The sequence below is a fragment of the Salmo trutta genome, chromosome 37 (assembly GCF_901001165.1).
Source record: "Salmo trutta chromosome 37, fSalTru1.1, whole genome shotgun sequence".
Lineage (NCBI taxonomy): Eukaryota > Metazoa > Chordata > Actinopteri > Salmoniformes > Salmonidae > Salmo > Salmo trutta.
The window spans coordinates 13,180,066-13,192,534 of NC_042993.1; the positions used below are offsets into that span (position 1 = coordinate 13,180,066).

The 12,469-nt window shown below is 40.5% G+C and overlaps 2 protein-coding genes across 3 annotated transcripts; both read left to right on the forward strand.

The window, feature by feature from the left end:
* The first annotated feature begins 869 nt into the window (after positions 1-869).
* Positions 870-4,238, forward strand: LOC115177087 (transmembrane protein 147). The gene is made up of 7 exons (XM_029737579.1): positions 870-1,116; positions 1,399-1,519; positions 1,990-2,059; positions 2,407-2,609; positions 2,801-2,885; positions 3,050-3,171; positions 3,593-4,238. The coding sequence occupies exons 2-7, from the start codon at positions 1,443-1,445 to the stop codon at positions 3,711-3,713; spliced, it is 678 nt and encodes a 225-aa protein (XP_029593439.1). The 5' UTR covers positions 870-1,116; positions 1,399-1,442; the 3' UTR covers positions 3,714-4,238.
* A 2,006-nt stretch (positions 4,239-6,244) lies between these two features.
* Positions 6,245-10,361, forward strand: sult2st3 (sulfotransferase family 2, cytosolic sulfotransferase 3). 2 transcript variants are annotated; one of them, XM_029736709.1, is made up of 6 exons: positions 6,245-6,395; positions 7,761-7,969; positions 8,192-8,318; positions 8,427-8,521; positions 8,635-8,815; positions 8,988-10,361. In XM_029736709.1, exons 1-6 carry the CDS (start codon positions 6,260-6,262, stop codon positions 9,101-9,103), a joined length of 864 nt encoding a protein of 287 aa, XP_029592569.1. In that variant the 5' UTR covers positions 6,245-6,259; the 3' UTR covers positions 9,104-10,361. The 2 variants fall into 2 exon arrangements, with proteins under 2 accessions (XP_029592569.1, XP_029592568.1); XM_029736708.1 differs by lacking the exon at positions 6,245-6,395 and adding an exon at positions 6,700-6,958.
* Positions 10,362-12,469: the final 2,108 nt, after the last annotated feature.

Here is a 12,469-nt window from a genome sequence, read left to right on the forward strand (position 1 = left end):
TGTCATTATAGCATGGTTGTAAAATCTTTATTAATTAGAATGTAGCCTAGACTACTGCACATTGGATGCCTGAATGACCATAATGAGCTTTAAAGGTCCAATGTAGTCCTATCTCAATATCAAATCATTTCTGGTTAACAATTAAGTACTTTACTGTGATTGTTTTCAGTTAAAATGGTCAAAAATAACGTTTCTTAGCAAGAGCAGACCAAAACGTCATCCCACCAAAAGAGGTTGACATTTCAGGCTGTCTTTTCAAACAGCTCTTACACTAAAAGGGCATTATCATAATTTGACAGTTTTCAGAGTACTATTCCAAGCTCATAGTTTGGAAATATTTTTCAAACAGAATCACGTTTTTGACTACTGGGCCTTTATTAACTAAATGACGTTAGACTACTACATATAGTGTAGCCCTGCTGCCACCAGTTGGCGCTATTATTGCTAACGTCGTTTGTCAGTGGAGAATAGCGCCTACTAGCGGATGTTCAGGCTAGCTATAGTGCTGCAAATATCATTAAGCTTATACATTGTCATTAGTTGTATTTGTCATGTCAACGACGATGCATGAACTATTTACTCGTTGCATGAACAGCAGAAACCACCGAGATTTTAAACCTTTTCATACTAAACAATCTTTGCAGAAACTGCCGAAGTTCTGCCCTGCGGTTAACCATGGTGACTCCGTTCTGTCGTTCCGTCCATTTGTTTTATAGGACCCTCTGAGTGCCTGTCCTAAAACGCTAGCAAACGAGCGGAACGATAGGATCGGAGACATCAAGGGATAGCGGAATCATTTAAAGGTAGGACTTTGGTAGTTTCCGACTCGTCACTAGTTACCACAGCCACACAGTTATTAATCCCGCCTATTTCTACAATGTATCTTCTTAAAATCTGATTTGGAACCTTACTCAAACCACACTGCTAATCGTATGCCTAACCCTAAATTAATACCAAAACGCACATTTTTGATTTTATGAATTGTCTACGATACAGCCAATTTTGACAGTGTGGCTGTCGTAACTAGTGGAAAACTAGTTTCCGTCCTTCATCCAACGAGTTAGCAAACCAGCATTAGCATCTCAATAATCCCTCGGTCAACCTGAGTAAATACAGGTATTTCTGAATGATTCGTGCCGATCTTCATTTAGACATGTGTTATTTATATGGATTTAACTTATCTAACAGGTTTCAATTTACAATACGAGTGGAATAAATATGTTAGGCTTTGCACATAATCAGCCTTTTGAGTGTGCAGGAAGAGAGAACGCTAGCAAGTAACGTTACTTTCAGATTATCAGCTCCAATGCTTCAAATCTTAAATAACTAACGTTAGCAAGCTAATATTGTGTCAATAATTGTTGCTAGCTAATAGCTATCATGTCTTCATTCCTTCAGACTCGTTGGAGAATTCGCCAGTGTTGGACTGACTTCCTGGCAATATGACGCTATTTCATTTCGGGAATTGCTTTGCCTTGGCTTATTTCCCCTACTTTATCACCTACAAGTGCAGTGGACTGTAAATATCAGCACCTCTCATACTATATAAACTGCATTAGATTAATTTGTTAGTTGACCCCGTACATTTAGCTACTGAACATGTATTTTTTTAATGATCTGTTCACTAGCTAGTCACCCTTATTGGGCTCCCGAGTGGCGCAGCGGTCTAAGGCACGGCATCTCAGTGCAAGAGGTGTCACTACAGTCCCTGTTTCGAATCCAGGCTGTATCATATCCGGCCGTGTCCCATAGGGCGGCGCATAATTGGGCCAGCGTCGTCCGGGGTAGGCGGTCATTGTAAATAAGAATTTGTTCTTAACTCACTTGCCTAGTTAAATATTATATATATATATATATATTGTAGAGGGTGAAATGTAATCTACATGGAAATGTCAGCAGATTGAGAGGTCAGCCAATCCTCCTGCCACTCTAGGCAACCATGTTCAAACCATTCTAGTGTACAGATGCGTCTCTCTATCCATATTATAGATCAGAATACAATGCATTCTGGAGATGTGTTCAAGCAGGAGCTACCTACCTATGTGTGCAGCTATGCAAGGTGAGCATTGACTGTCCAAACTGTCTGTTTTCTGAAAAGCAATAAAAGTATCATCATTCTGTCAAAGGAACTGATAATCGATCACATTGGGATGCAGACTAAAAACTACTTGATTACTAATGTAGCCTACTAGTTATTAGTTATTACTAGTTAATATGTATCCTACTAAGGCGGCAGGTGTTTAGTAACCAAAGGGTCGCTGGTTTGAATACTCGAGCCGACAAGGTGAAAATGTGCCCTTGAGTAAGCAAATTAACCCTAATTTGCTACAGGGGCGCCGTACTACTATGGCTGACCCTGTAAAACAAGAAATAAAAAAAATAAAATGAACAATGTCTATGTTCCAGATGCTATTTCTAGCCACATTCTTCCCCACATGGGAGGGAGGAGCTGGTGTGTATGACTTTGTTGGTGAGTTTATGAAGGCTACGGTGGACCTAGCTGACCTTCTGGGCCTGCATCTGGTCATGTACAGGAACGCAGGGAAGGGAGAGTACAAGATCATGGTGGCAGCGATGGGATGGGCCACAGCAGAGCTCATTATGTCAAGGTACATTCTCTTTCTCTATCTTTCTATGTCCACCTGCTGTTTCTCTTTCAATCTCTTTGGGTGCATTCCAGATTCACCTTCATTTCTGTGTAGATTATAGTCATTCACTACCCAAGCTCACTAGTATAGTTGCCATTATGTTTATTTGCAATGCTGTCTCTTGTTTTTAATCCTTTTGCCCTGTCATCCAGGTGTATACCTCTATGGGTGGGTGCCAGAGGCATTGAGTTTGATTGGAAGTACGTACAGATGAGCTTCGACTCCAACATCAGCCTGGTAAGTCCCCTTGCACTGACACTTATACTGCTGAATCAAATAGCAATTTATTTTGACTTCCAATAAATACTTAGATAATGAATACTCATCAACATTACATTTCCTGTGGAGGGCTTAGAAGAAGTATAGTTTCTAAGGAAATTTGATGTCGCGTTCTAATTCAGGTGCACTATATCGCCATGGCAGCAGGGGTGTGGATGTTCACGCGGTACGACCTCCCGAAGAGCTTCCGTCTGCCTGTGACTGTACTTCTAGGGCTGTGTGTATACAAGGCCTTCCTCATGGAGTGAGTATCACATACTTCAACGTACCCAGGGAAAGGAACTGTGGAACTGCATACTGTAGAAATGGTCAACATTACAGAGCTGGATTTCAGCTCATAGTGCTCATCTGTTCTGGGGAGGGAACTGAAGTTTTTCTGTACACCGCTAGAGGTCATTATAAACACTGATAGCTACAGTTGTGTAACGGTCTGGGAGACCAAACCCTATTTTTCAATAGAAACAATACATTATTGAAATGGTACTGAAAACAATGACGCCTCCAAGTTCATGTCATAATCCATCGTAATTATATGATGTTAGCAGCAATCAGTTACATAGTAGTCAACAATTGGCATATTGGTATAAAACATAGCTACACAACCATCATAATAATTGTTCATAGACACCTACTAATTTTCTCCTCTGTCCTCTAACTTCTCTCAGGTTGTTTGTCCACGTGTTCCTGCTGGGGAGCTGGACAGCCCTCCTGGTGAAGGCGGTGCTCACTGGATCTGTCTCCCTCTGTTCTCTCTTCCTCTTCGTCACACTGGTGCACAGCAACTGAGACCGGCTGCGACCCCAAACAAAGAGGGTCTTTAACACACACAGGGCCTTTCAACCAGACTTTGCCTGTAAAGATACATTTTGTATCGCTCAGAAAGAGGGCAGGAATGTGAGCATTCATGATTTGACTTTTTTTAATGTTATGATACTACTTTTTTTATGTATGATTTATTATTGTGCTGAATTAGTACGGTAGATTGAGTATTTATAACAAGTGGATGAAAGTGGATGCCTCTTAAGCGTTGTAGTACAGTTACTAAACTACTTTGACATCTAAGCTGTTGGTACAATACTGTTGTTACTCTGTGTGCTCACCTGCATTACTGCAGATATGAAAGAGATTAACTTAATCTCATTCGACATGATGAAATACAAATGTTGGTGCACTTGTCACATGACTGAAGCAGCATAATGGCGTACTTATGTTGTCGTAAGACTACGTAAAACATGGTAGCAGTGGGTTATCCTACTCTATGGAAACTTAGTGAGGGGTGAATGAATGGCCAATAAATGACTTAATATGCTACTTTTGATTGCGCACAGTGTGCTTATTACATAAGATAGACAATGTTTTAATTAGATTTTGTATAGTATATCTACAAAAGGCAGGAGATAGAGGTCAAATTTGTACTCAACATTGAGGTGTAGTTCGGGCTCCTCGTATGAGAGCTTTATGTGTGGTGTTGTAGGGAGATAGTCAAATCACACCTGACTTGCTGTCACACCTGACCTACTGTTACTACAAACCCTATTATGTACTGTGGGGCCCAATTCTGCTGATTTCCATTGTGACTTGGTGTCTATACAGTAGTGGACTTCGCCTTGAATGATGAATACTCTTGTGTCCAGATTCCCACACATATTGCCTTTCCAATCGGAAGAATTGACGCTCCACACCTACCACCGGAATGCCACTTCTAATTCACGCCGGAGATAATAGATTTGTTCACCTTGTAGTTAGCCTTAAAATGACTAGTCTGGTCTGTATAGAAACCTGTTGACCAGTCTAGTCTGTATAGAAACCTGTTGACCAGTCTAGTCTGTGTAGAAACCTATTGACCAATCTGCATAGAAACATGTTGACAAGTCTAGTCTGTGTAGACACCTGTTGACCAGTCTAGTCTGTAGAAACCTGTTGACCAGTCTAGTCTGTATAGAAACCTGTTGACCAGTCTAGTCTGTGTAGACACCTGTTGACCACTCTAGTCTTTATAGAAACCTGTTGACCAGTCTAATCTGTGTAGAAACCTGTTGACCAGTCTAGTCTGTATAGAAACCTGTTGACCAGTCTAGTCTGTGTAGAAACCTGTTGACCAGTCTAGTCTGTGTAAAAAGCTGTTGACCAGTCTAGTCTGTATAGAAACCTCTTGACCAGTCTAGTCTGTGTAGAAACCTGTTGACCAGTCTAGTCTGTGTAAAAAGCTGTTGACCAGTCTAGTCTGTATAGAAACCCGTTGACCAGTCTAGTCTGTGTAGAAACCTGTTGACCAGTCTAGTCTGTATAGAAACTTGTTGACCAGTCTAGTCTGTGTAGACACCTGTTGACCTGTCTAGTCTGTGTAGACACCTGTTGACCAGTCTAGTCTTTATAGAAACCTGTTGACCAGTCTAGTCTGTGTAGAAACCTGTTGACCAGTCTAGTCTGTGTAGAAACCTGTTGACCAGTCTAGTCTGTGTAGAAACCTGTTGACCAGTCTAGTCTGTGTAGACACCTGTTGACCAGTCTAGTCTGTGTGGACACCTGTTGTCTAGTCTGTATAGAAACCTTTTGACCAGTATAGTCTGTGTAGGCCCCCTCTCTGGCATTCTGCCCCAGACTTACAGTTCTGCCCTGGACAAAGGCTCCATTGAGTGAGTCCAAGTCACAATGACTGACCTACAGTATCTTCTAGTCAATTTCAGTTAGGCCTGGCTGCATAAAATGTGCATTACATCACAATACAAGAGTTGTTCAGTTCATGCATAATAACATTATCGTGCAAAATGTTACCATATCTCAGTGAAAGCAAGGAAGTGAAGGAACAGGAGTGAGGTGAACTCAGTCTTCTGGACAGACAAATGGTAGCTCCTCCTGCAACAAGGTAGAAGGCCATGGTGAAACACATCACACTTTTTTAAGCTGTTCAACTGATCATCCCATAGCAATAAAGGTATTTCAAATATTATGGAGAGTGCTGTGCTTCTCCTTGTTATTCATGGGCAACGTAGACCTATTTGTAATGGTTGCAACATTAGGTGGAATGTCTCATTGTTTGCATACCCTATGGCTGTGGGGAATAGACAGAGACAGTGAAAAGGTTTACAAACACTCCTTCCTTTCTTGTATTGGGTTTACTGCTCCTGCAGGGGCCATCCATCCCATCTCAAGCCCTTCTCCGGGTGATTCTGCCCTTGACAAAGGCCCCATTGCAAGAAAGAGCTACAAGAGGGGGAGGGATTCTTTCCTCTCTTACATTTGCATTGATGCGTTAAAAATATGCCTCTAGGTCAGGGCTGAACTGGCAGAACTTTACTGCAGGCTATACCTGAGTGTGTTCCAGTTGTGCCATGGCATCAGACAGGTACTTTCTTCACCATGGAATTTTGTTACCAACTGTGGTTCACAATGAGGAGAGTCTGAAATATGCCAATGATTTCAAAGTTCAGGACAGCGATGTGTTTGCCATTACTTACCCCAAATCAGGTAATTTATGCAACATATTTCCATATCTCAGTGTGATCTGCCAGCTTTGAGGCACCTTCTTCAAATCCAGGGATCAACAACTTGACATAATTTTCAAACATGACATAACTTAACCAATTTTGGTGTTGTAACTGCATCTTTGGATGGGTCCAAATCTATCTATTCAACATTTGTATTATTGTATTATTAGTAGTAGTATTAGTATGAGCAATTATTTTAATTATTATTAATTACTATTATTATTAGTGTATTATTGTCAATGAATTATGCTGCTATTGGCTGGGTGAATTGTTAGAATGTTTTGGCATCTGCGCACAAATTACACAAAAAGGAATGCACTTCCCTCCCACTTTACTCACTCACGGACATTATTTTCACCGAAAATTAGCATACTTTACTTTAACTCTGTAAACTGTGTTTAAGTATGGCGAATGCTGGAAATTATATCGTTTATCACGGTCTTTTGTGCCCGAAAGAAACTCACTCTTTTGAAAGTTTTAAATACGCGGAGGAAATTAAAGTTGAGGATGAAGATATTTTCACAGTGACCTACCCAAAGTCTGGTAAGAACATACTGTACTATAACGTTAGTATGGCTTCATGTCATTTACAGTTTAGTAGTGGTGGAAAAAGTACCAAAATTGTCAAACTTGAGTAAAAGTAGATACCTTAATAGAAAGTTACTAAAATAAAAGTGAAAGTCACCTAGTACAATACTAACGTTACTTGAGTAAAAGTCTAAATGTATTTGGTTTTAAATATACTTAAGTATCAAAAGTAAATCTAATTGCTAAAATATACTTAAGTATCGAAAGGAAAAGTATAAATAATTTCTAATTCCTTATATTAATCAAAGCAGACGGCACCATTTTATTGTTTTAAAAAATGTACGGATAGCCAGGGGCACACTCCAACACAGACGTTATCTACAAAATATGCATTTGTGTTTAGTGAGTCAGCCAGACCAGAGGCAGTAGGAATGACACGTGTTCTCTTGATAAGTGGATGAATTTCAAAATGTTCCTGCCCTGCTGCATTGAAAATGTAGTATTTTTGGTTGTCTGAGAGAATGTATAAAGTAAAAAGTACAATACTTTCTTTAGGAATGTAGTGAAGTAAAAGTTGTCAAAAATATAAATAGTAAAGTACAGATGCCCCCCAAAAACGACATAAGTAAAAAAATATATATATACTTTCAAGTACTATTTAAGTAGTTTACACCAATGCAGTTTAGTCTCCCAGGCATTGCAGTTGGACATTTTTACATCCCAAAAACTTGTCAGACGAAAAAAAAAATTTAATGTGTGTTTTTTATTACTATAGTAGGACTTACTTACAATAACTGATTAAGGTAATGTTTCCCAGGCACCACATGGATGCAAGAGATTGTCCCTTTAGTCCTAAATGGAGGAGACCTTACTCCAGTGCAAACTATTCCCAACTGGGACCGGGTTCCCTGGCTAGAGGAGACACGAGCAGCCCTAGTTCTGAACCGTCTGCCCTCTCCACGGGCAATGGTCTCTCATATGCCCTACCATCTCATGCCCCCCTCCTTCTTCCCCTCCAAAGCCAAGGTAGGCCCTGATCCAGGAACTGAGAGCAACTACTAGACAGTAGCAACTGAAGAGACTCTTGCAGTATGTTTAATGGACTGACTTCATCATTGCAAATTAATAAAACAATTGGAAAAATGTGCCTACATGCAATGTAATTATCTTATAATTTAGCTATCACACTGGGCTCTTGTAAGTTTGTCTATGGAACTCATATTTAAGACTTTATTTGCTTTCATTTAGGTCATCTATGTTACCCGGAACCCAAAAGATGTTATGGTGTCATCATTTCACTTCCACAAGATGGCCAGTTTCCTGGATGACCCTGGGACTTTTGATGAGTTTCTAAATAAGTTTCTCTCTGGCCAAGGTGAAAAATGCTAGGATATATAAATAAATGTGAGAGACCTTTTGATGCCCATACTAAAGAAGAGGGTAACTGGGTTTGATTGTAATTAACATTTGTTTATCTACACAGTGTTGTTTGGGAAGTGGACAGACCATGTGAAAAGCTGGCGAAATTCCGATCTGGGAGATAGAATCCTATACATTACCTATGAAGAAATGGTCAAGGTAGAACACCAATCAATCCAAACCGCCTCAACCCTGCGTGACCAGACTAATGTATAGTGAACTAGGCTAACCCCAGGCCAAACTGCTAACATATGTCTGTTTCTCTCCTGAAGGACCTGCGGGGAGTGCTGGAACGCCTCTCACGGTTCCTTGGTCGGGACCTAAGTGAAGAAACTCTGGATCGTGTAGCCAACCACTGCTGTTTCAGCAACATGAAGTTAAACGCAATGTCAAACTACTCCCTGGTGCCACAGGAGATCATGGATAGCAGCAAGTCCCCCTTCCTTAGAAAAGGTAGTGGAACCTGGCAAGATAGGGGGTAATCACTCCCAGCAGCGGGATAGGAACCCAGAATGCTGCTAGTAGTATAATGTTCTCTCATCATGCAGTGATAGGCTACTGCAACCACTCTTTGCTTCCATGTATTTCACTGTTCAATTAAAGCACATTCTCCTTGTTCTTTCAGGGGTTGCTGGAGACTGGAAAAATCATTTCAGTCCTGAGCAGGATTTCAAATTCACAGCGGTCCTAAAAGAGGAAATGAACGGAACAAACATAAAATTCCCATGGGATGAGGAGTGACCAGGTGGAAATGTACCGACAATGTTTTCTTGACATTGCAGGCAGTTAGATAGTGGAGAATTTAAAACAAATGGACTTTCTAAATGCGTCTCTGCATCCACAGCATAAGTGTAATGTCACTGGCCGTGCCCTGAAACCTCAGCAGTACACTGACAATACAATAAAAAGCACCTGTGCTGGGTTTCCCAAAAGCATCGTAGCACTAAAATCATAATTCCATTGGAACTAAATTCACGAAAACCCAGCCCAGGTCAAGTTGATCTAAAAAGTCACCACCAAATACAAGTACATCGTCTCGGTACTGGTACACCGTGTATATAGCCAAGTCATTGTTACTCATTGTGCATTTATTCCTCTTATTATTTTTCAATTATTTATATTTTTCGCTCTGCATTGTTGGGAAGGGACCGTAAGTAAGCATTTCAGTATTAGTCTACACCTGTTGTTTATGAAGAGTGTGACAAATAAAATTTGATTTGAAATGGTCCAAAAGTCCTGCTGCCACAGGAATGACTTGTGGTTAACTGGATATTTTGTAACTTTGTTAGTATTTTGATTGAACTCGGTGCTTGTTGGTTAAGTCAAAGACCGGCTTTCAAATCAAAGTTTATTGGTCACGTATACAGATCTGCAGATATTATCGCAGGTGCAGCGAAATGCTTATGTTTCTAGCTCCAATAGTGCAGTAATATCTAGCAATACAATAATAATACAAGAACTCAAGAACTTACGAAACTTTCTGAACTATTCTTGTGTAGTACGTATTTCACATTTCTTTTCATATAAACAACTGGTAGTTGAATACATTTAAATTAGCCATAATCTGGTAATAACAGACTGGAAAACTAGCCTTCCCTGTAGCTCAGTTGGTAGAGCATGGTGTTTGCAACACCAGGGTTGTGGGTTCGATTCCCACGGGGGGCCAGCACAGAAAAAAAAAAAAAAAATGTATGATATGTATGAAATTGTATGAAATGTATGCATTCACTACTGTAAGTCGCTCTGGATAAGAGCGTCTGCTAAATGACTAAAATGTAAATGTAAATGTAACAGACTGTTATCATAAATAGTAAAATACTGTAGGTTATATTACACATTGTATACATCTGACAGTCACATGGTACCATGTCTTGTTTTTTGTTACTGCTGAGGATTTGGCTAAAGGGTTGTGCTCACATAAAAAGTTTATTGACTTGCAGGCATAGTCTTCAGATGACAACAGTCCTAATGTAACCATAATACATTTCTTGTACAAAAACTTGAGGGTCCTCACTGCAACAATTTCATGAACATTTTCATAACAAGGTGCGGGAGACAACACTTTGGGGATCAGCATTCACTTTCCGGCTCTGTCAGTTAGTTCCTTATTGACTTCACAAACCATTTGGCTTTGAACACATGGTTTGCAGAAAGCAGTCATACACCACTCATCGCAAATGGTTCCCTGTAGAAGTCAACATATTATTAGGGTGGCTAAGGTGATATCAACTTCTCACAGTCCTATGTCGTAGGCCTATAACGATCAGTCTCTAAGCCCTGACTAGCCCTGGCCCTGACAGGGTGAGGATGATGCAGGTAACACAAAGGGCTGATTTACAGGACACAGATTACACCTAGTCCTGGACTAAAAAGCATGGCCAATGGAGAATTCCCATTGAAATAGCATTTTTTTCCAGGATTTAGATTAATCTTAGTCCAGGACACCACCCCAAAGGGCTTTGTGATATGACTGAGTTGGTGCTGGACAATGAATGCTGAATAGTGTGCATGGGGTAGTGGAGAAACAGGTAATGGAAATGTTCAACAATACATGAAGATGCATATCTATACAGCTGTACAATCAGCAACATGCCATATGCATACCTCTATGTTATACCTCTCCTGAATGCTGGTTCGCAACATAAAATGTGTCCATGGAACATGAGAGAGTAGGAAACACTCCGTATTTCTCTGCCATCTTAACGGCCTGAATGCATGGACAGAAAAATCCACAGAGACCTGCTGGTATGAATGAACAGGCAAGTAAAGGATGAATGAAACCGACCCAATTACACTCCTCTGTAAATGTACCATATTTGGACAGTGAAGCTAAAACTTTTAACTTGGCTCCATACTCCAGCATTTTGGATTAGACAAATGTTTTAGATGAGGCGACAGTACATAATGTCACATTTTATTTTAAGGTGTTTCCATACATATCCATTTGGAAATTAATGCACTTTATGTATCTAGTCCCCCCATTTGACGGTGTCAAGTATTAGCATATTCACTCAGGCCCAGATTCTGACCCAGGTTAAGCAAGCGTAAGTAGAATGTAATCCTCTTTTTATGTGCTTTTCTCTATGCATATTCTGACCATGAATTTAAGTATGAGAATAGCATGCTATTCACCCACTATATAATACATGAATAAATTAAGGTGTGGCAGAGGTGTGTCTACAGATACGCCGTATTCTGACCTTGACTTAATTCCACCACCTTTACACGCAAAGGAACCATGAATAAGGTCCAGCGAACCTACCCGTTCCATGTCTCGGAGGTCTAGGGACAATTCCTTAGACCTCATGGCTTGGTTTTTGATCTGACATGCACTGTCAACTGTGGGACCTTATATAGACAGGTGTGTGCCTTTCCAAATCATGTCCAATCAATTTAATTTACCACAGGTGGACTCCAATGAAGTTGTACAAACATCTCAAGGATTATCAATGGAAGCAGGATGCACCTGAGCTCAATTTCGAGTCTCATAGCAAAGGGTCTGAATATTTATGTAAATAGGATATTTACATTTTTAATACATTTGCAAACATTTCTAAAAACCTGTTTTCACTTTGTCATTATCGGGTATTGTGTGTAGATTGTTGAGAAAAAAACATTTAATCAATTTTACAATAAGGCTGTAACGTCACAAAATGTGGAAAAGTCAAGGGGTCTGAATACTTTCTGAAGGCACTGTATATAAGGTCCCACACTTGACAGTGCATGTCACAGCAAAAACCAAGCCATGAGGTCGAAGGAATTGTCCGTAGAGCTCCAAGACAGGATTGTGCTGAGGCACAGATCTGGGAAAGGGTACCAAAAAATGTCTGCAGCATTGAAGGTCCCAAGAACACAGTGGCCTCCATCATTCTTAAATGGAAGAAGTTTGGAACCACCAAGAATCTTTCTAGAGCTGGCCACCCGGCCAAACTGAGCAATTGGGGGAGAAGGGCCTTGGTCAGGGAGGTGACCAAGATGGTCACTCTGACAGAGATGGTCACTCTGACAGAGCTCCAGAGTTCATCTGTGGAGATGGGAGAACCTTCCAGAAGGACAACCATCTCTGCAGCACTCCACCAATCAGGTAGGATAGAGTAGAGTAGTCAG

Excerpts from the sequence above, each read along its gene's own strand:
- LOC115177087 (XM_029737579.1), top strand. The coding sequence starts at position 1,443 with ATGACGCTATTTCATTTCGGGAATTGCTTTGCCTTGGCTTATTTCCCC. Across the intron at positions 2,060-2,406 it reads TATGTGTGCAGCTATGCAAG|ATGCTATTTCTAGCCACATT; the intron begins GTGAGCATTGAC and ends TCTATGTTCCAG. Across the intron at positions 2,610-2,800 it reads GCAGAGCTCATTATGTCAAG|GTGTATACCTCTATGGGTGG; the intron begins GTACATTCTCTT and ends CCTGTCATCCAG.
- sult2st3 (XM_029736708.1), top strand. The coding sequence starts at position 6,820 with ATGGCGAATGCTGGAAATTATATCGTTTATCACGGTCTTTTGTGCCCG. Across the intron at positions 6,959-7,760 it reads AGTGACCTACCCAAAGTCTG|GCACCACATGGATGCAAGAG; the intron begins GTAAGAACATAC and ends AATGTTTCCCAG. Across the intron at positions 8,816-8,987 it reads GTCCCCCTTCCTTAGAAAAG|GGGTTGCTGGAGACTGGAAA; the intron begins GTAGTGGAACCT and ends TTGTTCTTTCAG.